Source organism: Malurus melanocephalus, unplaced genomic scaffold (assembly GCF_030028575.1).
Source record: "Malurus melanocephalus ecotype Western Australia unplaced genomic scaffold, MMel_1.1 scaffold_56, whole genome shotgun sequence".
NCBI classification, from domain to species: domain Eukaryota; kingdom Metazoa; phylum Chordata; class Aves; order Passeriformes; family Maluridae; genus Malurus; species Malurus melanocephalus.
Window position 1 is genome coordinate 1,406,481 of NW_026623288.1, and position 11,454 is coordinate 1,417,934.

At 41.1% G+C, this 11,454-nt stretch overlaps 1 protein-coding gene and 1 long non-coding RNA gene across 6 annotated transcripts in view; both read right to left on the reverse strand.

The window, feature by feature from the left end:
- Window positions 1–3,823, reverse strand: part of THOC2 (THO complex subunit 2) — a 46,410-nt gene extending 42,587 nt beyond the window's left edge. For all 5 annotated transcript variants that reach the window (XR_008965311.1, XM_057365658.1, XM_057365656.1 and 2 more), the window contains exon 1: window positions 3,630–3,823. Coding sequence is in view for 4 of the 5 variants with exons in the window: in XM_057365658.1 (XP_057221641.1) it covers window positions 3,630–3,691 (62 nt within the window). In the remaining variant the exon portion in view is untranslated. The remainder of the gene's footprint in view (window positions 1–3,629) is intronic.
- Window positions 3,824–6,243: 2,420 nt separating this feature from the next.
- On the reverse strand, window positions 6,244–10,149 carry LOC130573310 (uncharacterized). The gene is made up of 3 exons (XR_008965312.1): window positions 10,028–10,149; window positions 8,569–8,712; window positions 6,244–7,392 (listed from the first exon to the last, which is right to left on the reverse strand). It is a non-coding gene; the product is annotated as an uncharacterized LOC130573310 (long non-coding RNA).
- Window positions 10,150–11,454: the final 1,305 nt, after the last annotated feature.

The window sequence follows — 11,454 nt, forward strand, 5'->3', positions numbered from 1 at the left end:
CAAGATTAAAAAAAATTCTTTTTAAGCTTCTGTTATTTTCTCTAGGCACTCTCTCTCAAAGGAAGAACACCTTTTTTGCAGGTGCTGCCAGGCAGTACAGCTGTACTGGTTTAATGGCTTTTTGCTGCAGAAATGGGACACATTGACCAACACTTCCTCCCTTCTCAGCAGCACAGTTCCAGCTCTCCCATCAGTTACATCAGCTGAACTGACAAACCTGGCAAAAAACTGGTTGAAACCCAAGTTTTAGGCCACCTCTGCAAGTTGAGGCACTTACCAGGAGGCCACAGAAGCAYCCTGCTGGCTGAAGACAAGGCAGAAGCCCTCCTTTCCAGTAAGAACAAGCTGAGAGATTAGCTCATCTAGTCTTAGCTCAGTGCATGAAATGAAACTCAAAACAGTTGCACCTTCACAAGAGTAGAAATATCAATGTTGGTACAGTCTGTAAAGTGTTCATTTCTGACACTTATTACTCTGACATCACAGCTCATTGCTGTAAGCTTAGKATGGAGAAGTCCCCTGCTCTACTAAAAGTGACATCTCTTCATCTGAAAGCAAAACTGTGTAATAAGTGTAGAACACAAGTGAAAAATAGAATAACCTAGAAAGCAAATTTTTTTTTTTTAAATACACAGAATCACATTTGAAGACCACAGTTTAAAAATAAATGTATTTTGGATATGATGGGATAGATTTGCTTAAAACAAAAATTTGGAAGCAGTGTGAACAAGTTTGCATGGCAGAGGCAGCAGCGGAACTGAGGCCTCCCAACTCATATACCATGTCCTATAACCTCCATTTCACTCCCACACATGGATTAAAGCAGTAATTATCACAAAGTGCATGTGCCTGCTAATATTTAAGTATCTGCATAATTTAACTGATGTAGGTAGTTCTTTAGTTGAGATAATGTACAATCAATTGCATTTTGCAGTCAGGATGGCACAACTACAACTSAACTCTCCTTCCCTGATTCTCAGCCCATCACTTCCATGAGCAATGTTACAGTGTTGAGTTAAAGTAACAAAACAAGCTGGAAGTGCCTTAAAGATCAAGTCTCAAAATTTCACGTTCCCAGAATGTTAAGCTTCTTCAGTTTATCTTGAGGCTTAACATATTGCATAAACTGCCAGGCAAATACTTTATTAAAGCACTCCATCCACATTAAACGCCCCTTGATGTGTTTAATCTCTCACAAAACAAGGTAAGGTACCAGTTACTTTGTATGTTATAAATGTCTTGGAAACAAATGGTCACTGTCGCATYACTAATTAACAGCATGACACTCTAAGATACAAAAGATCCTTACTTTATGATTTCTGGGTACTACTGTTAAATCATGACAAGTTGATCACATCATCAAAAARAGCACACCACTCAAAAAAAAAAAAAAATTAAAAAAAACCCAAACACCACGAAGCAATTATCTTAGGCATCCATTAATAATACAAATAGAAATTGAAATGCCAAATTTAAACAAACCATTTACTTCTCTCAATATAGTTTCCTATTCCCCCAAAACATAAAAATGTGTTTTCATTTASGGAAATTCTAACTGCCAAAATACTATCTCAACTGATCTAGTCAGATCATGGAAGCCATTTCATGCTTCAGCAAGTAAATATTTTCTTCCATAAGAACTAATCTTTCCTACTAATTATGAGGGGTTTTTCTCCCCTTAAAAGTCTACAAAAACCTTCTAAATTTTTGCAAATCTTCTGTTTGCTAGTAATGTCGGTTTTGTCCTTTTGCAGTAACCTCCCCCTTCTTGCTTTTCCTGCATCATTGTAATGCATTGTCTTAACTCTGGACCACAAAGCCCAAGMGTGAATTTAGGCCTAGACCTAATTTTTACTCTTGGGTATACTGGTATTTGATAAATAATTCAATAAAAATAAAAAGCATCATTGCATTTATTCCCTTTTTACTTTAATGTTTGAAAATATTTCACGTGTTTCATTCTGAAATGATAGTATCCTAGCTGTTTTCCTCTAGTAAATCAGGAAATAGAAAGTTTTGGAAAAAGAAGCACAAAGTTATGCACCAAAGACTCTCCCARTAAAGTCAGCATCCTTAAAAGTTTTCTAAATATTGTTGACAGGTATATACTTTAGATTCTAGAAAGTAAGTTCATGCATATTTCTCGGATTTAAAAAGCTATCACTGCAAAACCTGACAACTGTTAWCCAGACACAATTATATTTCTTTTAAAACATATGGCCTCTTCTGCAAACTACTCTTTAAACTGTGCCTGGAACAGCATTTACGCAGTTTTCCAAATGAAGTCCAAGTACCACAAACACAGGATTTTAGCTAATCATTTTGTTTTATTGGTCCCATAGCAGATGAGCACTTTCTTCCCATCGTGTTTACGAAGTACTGCTCTGAGGGGACACGAGAATCCGAAAAGGTTTAATCACGGTCAAAAGCTGAGGTAACTCGCCTCTTGCAAGCTCAGAGTGCTGAGTATCCAGAGTGAACAGTGCCGTTGCCATTGTACAATCGGCTATGAAATGTCTGTCCTCTTGCAGACTCCACACAACCTTTCAATATGTTCAACTTGCAAACTAACATGATAATGGTCGTAGCATAATTCAAACCAAAAATTACATGGCTGTGAAGGGGGCCCCCTTCACTACAAAATGGAGGCTCTGAAGAGAACAGCGTTTTGTGCAGGGAGTCTCTATGTTCTCTAATCTTCAACCCACTGCCTTTCCTTCATTCACAAGTAAAATCATTACCAAATATGTGTAACCCTTTAGAAAAGATGAACAAAAGAAAATAACGAGAGACTATCAAGAAGTGTTTCTCTAAGAGATCCTTTAACACCCATGTTTAACTGCAAAGTTTTTTATTTACAACAAAAAACAGAAGCACATGGAAGAATTAAAGTAAAAGCACATAAAAAAACATTCAGCTAGTACAGAGAACACCCCTGTCCATACGAACAGAGTAACATGAAATAGACAAACTGGTAAATTAGTCCCTGAAGAGCTGTGCTCCTGAAACATGACATTTAATGAACTTGCCACATTAAAATGGCTTAAAACAGACAAGAGAAAGCCCAGAATGGAAAGCTCCTGGCCCACTTGGATTGATTTGAGAGGCTGCAACCGGACCCCTYGGTGCACAAAGATTAGTTTGTAGCWTRGAACAAGCATATTTGCCTGGGTCAAAGAACGCAGCACCACTCCCCTCGGAACCGGCAGAAAGGTGGGAACGCGGGTCAAGGCCTCTGCCAGAAAGGTCAGCACCGTGGAACCAGCGACACAGGAACGCTTCAGGGACCGTATTACCCCGAGGGGCGGCTGAAGATAAGCCCGACCCCCGACAAATATGGCCCAGAAGCTGCAAGGAGGCGCTCGGGGCGCCGGGAAAGCTGGGCCCAGCTACGGAGACCCAGTGTCGGGGGAGGGCGGGAGCACCCGGCCGAACCGGACGGGAGGGCGTCCCGGGCCCTCCGCCCGATCACGGTTTCGACCGTAAACCCAGCAACAAGGACGCAGCCCCGACCGACGTCCTCCCGGCCGCCCCCAGCCTCCCCAGGCGGGCGAGGCCTGGGCGCCCCCCGCCTCCCTCCCACAGGCCGCAGCGCCCCATTCCCCCCCGCGGCGAGGCCCCGCACTCACAACTCGCTCTTGCCGCCTTTCTCCCAGTTCTTTATCCACTCGGCCGGGAGCAGCGCCGCCATCTTTCCCGTGTGGCGCCGAGGGCCCGGATGGAGCAGCGGCGGCGCCGGGTCAGAGGGGACGGACGGGCCGCGAGAAACCGCGGGACGCGGCCGCGCCGTGCGGRGAGGCGGCGGGGCGGACTGCGCCTGCGCGCGGGGGCCGCGGGGCGGTGCCACGGCCGCGCGTGTGCGTTACAACCGCGGGGCGGGGCGGGGAGGGGCGGGGCGCGCGCGCGTGCGCCCTCAGGCCTTGGGGCGTTTGGTGTGCTCGGTCTGTGCGCTGTGTCGCACCGCGTGTGTGCGCTGGAACCGCGGCGTGTGCGCTTCGGAACCGCGGCGTGTGCGCCATAGGCGGAGGGCGGGGTGTGGCGCATATCGCGCGTGTGCGTTAGAACCGCGGGGCGCTCGGCGCGCATGTGCATTGCAGTCGCGGGTACCGGTGCACTGCGCGTGTGCGYTGAGCGCCGCCAGCTTCGGGTGAGTGGGGTGGTGCGAGATGTCTGCTTGCGAAAATGGCGAGAACGGTAAATCGTTTTAAAAAGCAACAGGTTAGAAAAGGATTTATGTAAAACTTACTGTGACACATCTAAATGGTCTCTCCGATATAAACACTTAGAACAAACAATTGTATGGATRTCGTCTTCCGAGTTACACCCCTAACGCATGTGCCTATTTTATTACATCGGTTGTCTCCATTAAGTTTCCGCAAGCTGCTCGGTGTTYCCTTCAGTTGCTAATTGAGATCTAAGTGTTAAAATACTCCATTTAGGCAGCACATGTTTCTATYCTTTCCAGACATTCTTCTTACCTAYCAAGTCTTTATTTCACCTGCGTTCCTAGTCTYGTACGTGCTTCGTCCTCCACTGAAGTGTAAATTGTTTCACGAATACGCTAAGACTTGAGAAAATGGRGAATTTGAAATAAAAGGTGAGGCCTTGGTGCCCCTGTGCTTATTGCAGTGCTAGCGCTGGTATTCTCTGCTTCATATTGAGTTCTCGACGTTGAACTGTAACATAGAGCTTTCAAGGCCTTGGTGTAACAGGCCTTTTTCCCCTCACAGAATAGCTCTGATCAGAATGTCAAGTATTTCAACATATATATGTAACTATGTCTGAGAGAGCGAATAGTTTTGTTTCTGTTATTATTCACAGCGAATAGTTTTGTTTCTGTTATTATTCACAGCCAGCCCCTGCAAGCTGTATATTGTGCAGAATGCTGCTCTTCGTAGGCCCTATGTACTACACCCAGTACAAAGGGACCCATTACAGCCCTAAACTCTGCACTAACACAAGTMATACAGGAGGCAAATTCTTTGATTCTCTTACTTACCTTTTAAATTTGATAGAGATCACATTCCAGACAGACCCAGATCACATTCCAGGTATATCATATACAGTGTGATAGAAGATACACTCAGTTTAAAAGTATCTAATGCATTTATGATTGGTTATTATTTTAAAAAATGGAATAAATATATTTAAAACATATTGGATGATGAAAGGCACAGAATTGCAGTTCTGAAGAGTAACATGAGGGGGTATTATATGCAAGAGTAGTAAGTCTGTTTAGAAAATAAGCCTAAGAGACACCTCAACAGAAAACAAGAATCTAGCAAAAGGTATTAGGAGCAAGGATATRTGTAGGAATAGCTATGTAAGGTCTGAACGTGAGCATGTGAGATTTTGCCTTCAYGATGAGAATGAAGAGACACTCATGGAGAAGTGCAGTAGAATAAAGCCATCAAGTCATTGCAGGGCCAAAAGTTTAAATCCCAAGTTTACTCAAGGAATGTAAACCACTTCTTTCTTGAAGTATATTGGTAACAGACTGGGACAGGCTGAAGATAACAGATAGTATATGCAGTGTAGAAATACACATGACATAAAAAGTTTTAAAATCTACTTTGCGATATGTACCAATTCCTCTTCAGATTAATATATTATTGACACAGAGTAGTCTTTTTTCAGGCTATAAAGTCATATTCAGTTCTGACTTATCCTTGCTTTTGTGGTAGACATTTTTATATGGTGAAACATTTTCTCAGTACCACCTGATGTTAGCTGGATTGTAAGGAATTCCTAGGTTAAAAAATAAGATTTGTATTTTAGTTCTACAAAACAATYGTTATAGTTTATTCTTCATCTTTTCATGAGGCTTTTGTGTGCTAGAAAAAGCAGCATGGGCATCCTAAGATTCATATAAATGAGTCAGAGAGCCTTGTTAAAAGCCAGGACAGCTTTATGTTTTCTTCTGCTATTTCTACAGGTTGACATTTACCTTTCTAAATAATGGAATAAAATAAAATTTTGAGAAGAAGGAAAAATGATGATGCCTGCAAAGGCAGGATGTGTCAAGCACAGTCTTAAGTCACCTACTGTGCTTCCTGCCTGAATAAAGAAGTACTCTGAAGGCTTTGTCCCAGCTACATTAAAGGAAATGCCTGTGTCACCACTATGGTAACAGCTGGATAGCAGCGGGAAGTTATGTAACTGAACAGTAAATACAAGGTTTTCAAGYGTGTAGTGCATTATCCAGCAAATACATAGCTAGAAAAATATAACTGGTAATTGGATCTTATAAAAATGTATTTATTCTTGGTTTTCTGAATAAATACTGCAGACATCCATTGGGAGAGCTGGAAATGTACAAAAGGAGAAGAAATAAAACATGCAACAACTCATTTCCTCTGTATTAACCCACTCCATGGAATTCATGTGACATGGCACAACTTTATTATCTGCTCTGAGAGTTAAACAATTGAGTGCTTTACTTTTCTTGCAGAGACMATTAGGAATGACTGTTCAGAATAAAATGTCTCTTATTATTCGGTTTTTATATCATGTCCATGTAAGAATTAATTGTTCTAAATTACCTTTTTTTTTTTTTAATCAGCAATTGTTTGGTGATTGCTCCTGGTGATTGTTCTTTTTCTGTAGACATTTCCTTAATTCTCACACAGAAGAAATAAAGGTACACAGAAGGCATGCTTCCACATTATTCAGATGATTTCTGTTTGATAAATGCTGTTTAGGCAAGTAAGAGTCTTAAATATTAGCTAATACCAGCTGTTTCCATTCATCTGGGCAACTGAAATGAGAAACAYTCTCAGACTGTGATTGTCAAACACATCTTGCAACTTTTGGATTTTTTCGTAGCTAAACTTAGTGTCACTTCATCATCCTAAGCAATAAAATGTAACAGATTTAAGATCAGTGCATGTGGAGGATCACACCATTTTGTAGAGGTTTGCTGGGTTTCAGCTCACAAAAAGCAGCATTGCTTCAGAGTCGTTTGCATTCCTTACCACTTGCCAACACAGACAAGAACCAGCTGTAGGTTTAGGTTGCATTTCCAAACCCTGTTGACCTGGAAGTCTTCTGGTCAAGGCTTAACTTGTTAGTTCTGTGTATGTTCATGCAACCTGCTGGTGAATAATGAAAAGCCGAAAGACTAATTAAACTCTTCTGCATAAAGCCTGTGAAGGAGGGGTTTTCTTAAATATGGTTCTGGGAGCAATGCCTGGAGTAATTTGATTGGAACAGCATTTGGTAGGCAGCAGATCATTTATTTGCTTGACAATATGTTTCACTGCTTCAATGTGTATTTCTTTCCCATCAGTGTTTATAGCTCTGTTCGCTTTTTTCTGACTAGCATTGACAAGGAAAGACGAAAAGACCCCCCAAAATCCCTGTTTCAACAGCAGCTTTGAACAATGGAGAAATCTACAAAAACAGGAAAAAGGAAAATTATTTTTTAACCACAGTGTCACCAAATGGCAAAATGTTAATACAGAAGTGGAGATTGTAAAACATTTATTTATGTGAAGAATGAAGACAAGCTGTTCTAATGGGCCTGTGCTGGAATCATTGCATGGTTCTGAAGAACCATGCCTGCTCTGATTGGTACAATAGAGAACTAGTAAATTAATTAGGAACCATTTTGGTTTTGAGTACATACACCTTTCTTGAAAATGCCGTATCAAAGTCAATTATTATCATAAGATAATAATAGGTAAAGAAAATATGGAAAAGAGCTATGAATTTTGTGTATTTTGCAAGCTGAGCAGTGACAGTATCACTGAGAGTGTAATTTAAGGTCTTGTACTGCTTTTTAAGTCCRCTGATGCAGAAGGGCAGAGTACAACTTGTAAAGCAGATATTCCTGGGCTCACAGCTCATCACTCACTCATTGTTCTAGTAGCTGGATATTCTTCAGGAAGGCTCTGCGTCATTTCATCTCGTGGATTACACATATCCCACAGAAAATGGGATGACACCTCTTGGATTACACATATGCCGCAGAAAATTGGATGACTTACTRTGTTCTGCTGACAAAATCTCTTTGGTCAGTCCAGCCTGTAATGAGCCTGTGGTCATGCACATGATGAGTTTGTTGTATCAGCTCCCTGGCAGCATCTGTCCAGCACTGGGAGAGCCAGGCAGCCCATGCTGGTGTGCCAGCAGCTCTGCAGCCTGTGCTTAGCACTTTGTGCTCTTGCCTCTCCTCTGGCCTGTGTGCWGAGAAGCTCCAGGTGGCTGGAGTCTCTGGGAAGGCTTGGCTGGGTGCTGGTGATGGAGGAAGTGTAGGAAGCCAAARTTTGCAGTCTCCCCTTATCAGTGGGTGGGCAGTACCTGGCAGCTTGCCAGGGCTGTTCGTGTGGCAGGCAGTCACTTATCCCACGGCATAGGTGCCTTGTGCTGGTTTATTGTGAGGGGTTAAGAGTGTTGGTGCATTGAGAGAATATGAAGCTTTGAAGGCAAAACCTGAATTTGGTAAGTCAGAATCTTATCAACATGGTCCACACCCTAGTTTGGGTTGGGTACCCCAGATACCAAGTATGTTAAAACGAATGTGTCTGTGACTCATGATAATCATGTCAGAGAAATCCTGACTCCTACCTGAATTTGGGGTTTGCAGACTATTAGGAGTCAAAGAAGCTGTTTCTGGAACTCTCAGTCCTGATTCCTCATTCTTGATCCCAGACTGGAAAGCAGTCTTGGGCACCTTGTCCATTGCTCCCTGTTCTGCTGCTGCATCTCTTTCTGAAGGTTTAAGTTMGTTCAAAGTCAGAAAATACTTGATTAAATACAATACTGCTTGTGACGTCTAAAGAATATAATTTCTAATTTCTAAGCTTCTGCAGCAATATAAAGTATTTAGTAAGTTTACTCAGCTAAGGTTTGGATGGTCATGTTGAGTTGCCCCCACGTATAATAATTCTTAGACATCATCAACAGGATGTGGGGAAAATTAATGACCACAATGATCAGTTAAAAGGGATATGTTTGTTAACCACAGCATTCCTCTTTGCTCCTCTCTGCCCTTTTTTTCCTGTCAGGGTATAAATGCGGAAGCATGCAGGGGATAGGCAAGCATTGCCTTGAACTTGCCATTTTTCTACTTGTTACATCAAACTTAGATAGTACCTGTGWGCCAGCATTAATATGCCAGCATGAAAGAATTAGGAACACAAAACTAAAACCATGTATGTAGTTGTATTTCACACACTTGCTAAGTCCAAAGTCCTGGCGCTGRATAATTATTTCTTGCATTAATCAGTTCAAACAGAACTAAGATAAATCACTAGTTGCATGTTTACCATTTTCCTCTTAGTTTGGCATTTATCTTAGCTCATCTGCTCAGTGAATTGTGAAAGAAACATKGTTTGCCTCTGATTTGACACCAGAAGTGAACTTAGAAGTAACTTCAGCAGCAGTATACTAAGACGTCAAAAGAAGATTCGGTTTTTACATGTTTAGATGCTAACTTTTACCCAGTTCAGTACTCTTGCCATTATATTACGGTTTTAGTTTTGATGAGAAGGTATATTTTTGCATTGTCTGATCAGCAATGGATTTGAGAGCTATAGGAATGTTTGTCCTGCATAAGATTTCACTGCTGAAATTGAAAAGGCTCATCTTGTTTTTACAGCTTTTCCTGTTTCTGTACTACAATTATACCTCTATTTTTCTCAAACTTCCCTTCAGACTCTCCCACTCCCTTCATGAAAATGCAATGAGAGTTATGTTTATCACCTTCTTGCAACAAAAGAAAAGAAAGAATGTGCTGTAGTAGTAAGTGCTGTGGATAAAGGCTATCCTACTGTTTTAGAAGAGAGAATTGGAATTTATTTTCTGTGGACCAGCATACAAATGCATGGCTTTCCTATCAAATGACTTAATCCCTTCTTCCAATGGTAGCAAAAGCACTGGATGTAATTCAAGGGTAAAAACAGATTTCAGACATCTGTTACTTATTAGTTATTTGATTTTCTATTGTCATATTCWTGAGAAAATGTTCCTAGTCAGGGCACCATTTTATCATTTTTCCGTATTTGATTTTCTTCCTTTGTTGTACCTCTGAAATCCCAGCTCTGGATTGCATAGTTTTTTTCACTCCATTCATTAATCTGGTGCTAATGGTCCAATTGATTAGTCTAGGAGATAGAAAATAAATCATATTAATTTCTTAGGGATTATGTCAACAAACACAATTTCCCATATGAACCTCTGTGACTTATGACCCATTGTTGACTAAACAGTTTGTGTCAAAGAACTGTGTACTAAGTCCAGTTTATGTTTATCTGACTCAAACAGGTTGTAACTGATTGAAATTTTTAATACGATTGTGTAAAGAAGTTTCAAAGAGGTTTTACTTTTGGTATGATCTGATTTTTTCTGTTTTATTTTATGTCTTATATTTTTTGATGGAAGGGTTTTTGGGAGGTGATCTAATCCAACCTCCTGCAGGGGCCAGAGATTTTCTTTTACCAAAGTTTTTGATTTAGACATCAAAACCTGAAAGTGGATCTCCACAAAACCACTTTGTGACCTCTAAAAACAATCTGCTTCATTTGGAAAAATATCAAACCTCAACAGAGCAAGGGCCTTCGTGAAAATCATTGTTAATGAATGTATTAATAATGTGGTATGACAAGGACTTAAAAGATTAAATATTCATGTTCATATTGCAGTGTTAAGGTTCAAACCTCTTGTGCCAAAGATTCAAACTGGGGTCTTAGAACAAAGTGAGAAKCAATCCTTAYGCAAATAGCTTTCAGTGTAAGCCTTGAATCTGCAAATATTCTGATACATTGTATAATTACACTGCTTCTCCTGAAATTGTCCAAATCGACAAGTCTTTGGAGATATATGATCTGAAAATAGCGAGTTGCTACTGTTCACATGCACAAGGGGAAAAGCAAAAATGCTTGAGAACATTATTCTATGTAGCTGAGTTTTCCTGAGGATAGCAATAACCAGGTCCCCTACATAAAACCTGGCTACAGGTCCCCTACATAAAACCTGGCCAAGTATCCTGGCTACATTGAAATGTGTTGGGTGAACAATGAGGACACCTGAGTTTCTAAAAAAGATAAAAAGTTTAAAGAAGTATTTTAATGTTCAAGGCCATCTTAGACTTAGCCATGAAAATAATCAGATTATTTTTGACTACAACTACCAAGGAAAATAGCCCGAAGTTTCTTACTGATTTGGAAAATTCTATTAAAAAAAAAATCTGGTTTAACAGATTTAAGTCGTAAGAAGATGTAATTCTCTGGGGTAAGAGGTGAGAGCAAGGAGAGCGTTGGGACGAGCATTTTCTAGACCTGAAACCTGAAGATGGTGTGACATGAAGGGGCTGCTGGAGATGCTGGGGAGGAGAGGCAAACGGTGGGGTGAGGCACTGGGCGGGCGGAAAAACGGAAAGAGCTGAGGAGACTGAGGGGGTTGTGGTGGCTGAGCGGGATGAGGGGGACGAAAAGCGGGGCTGTGGGGACCGAA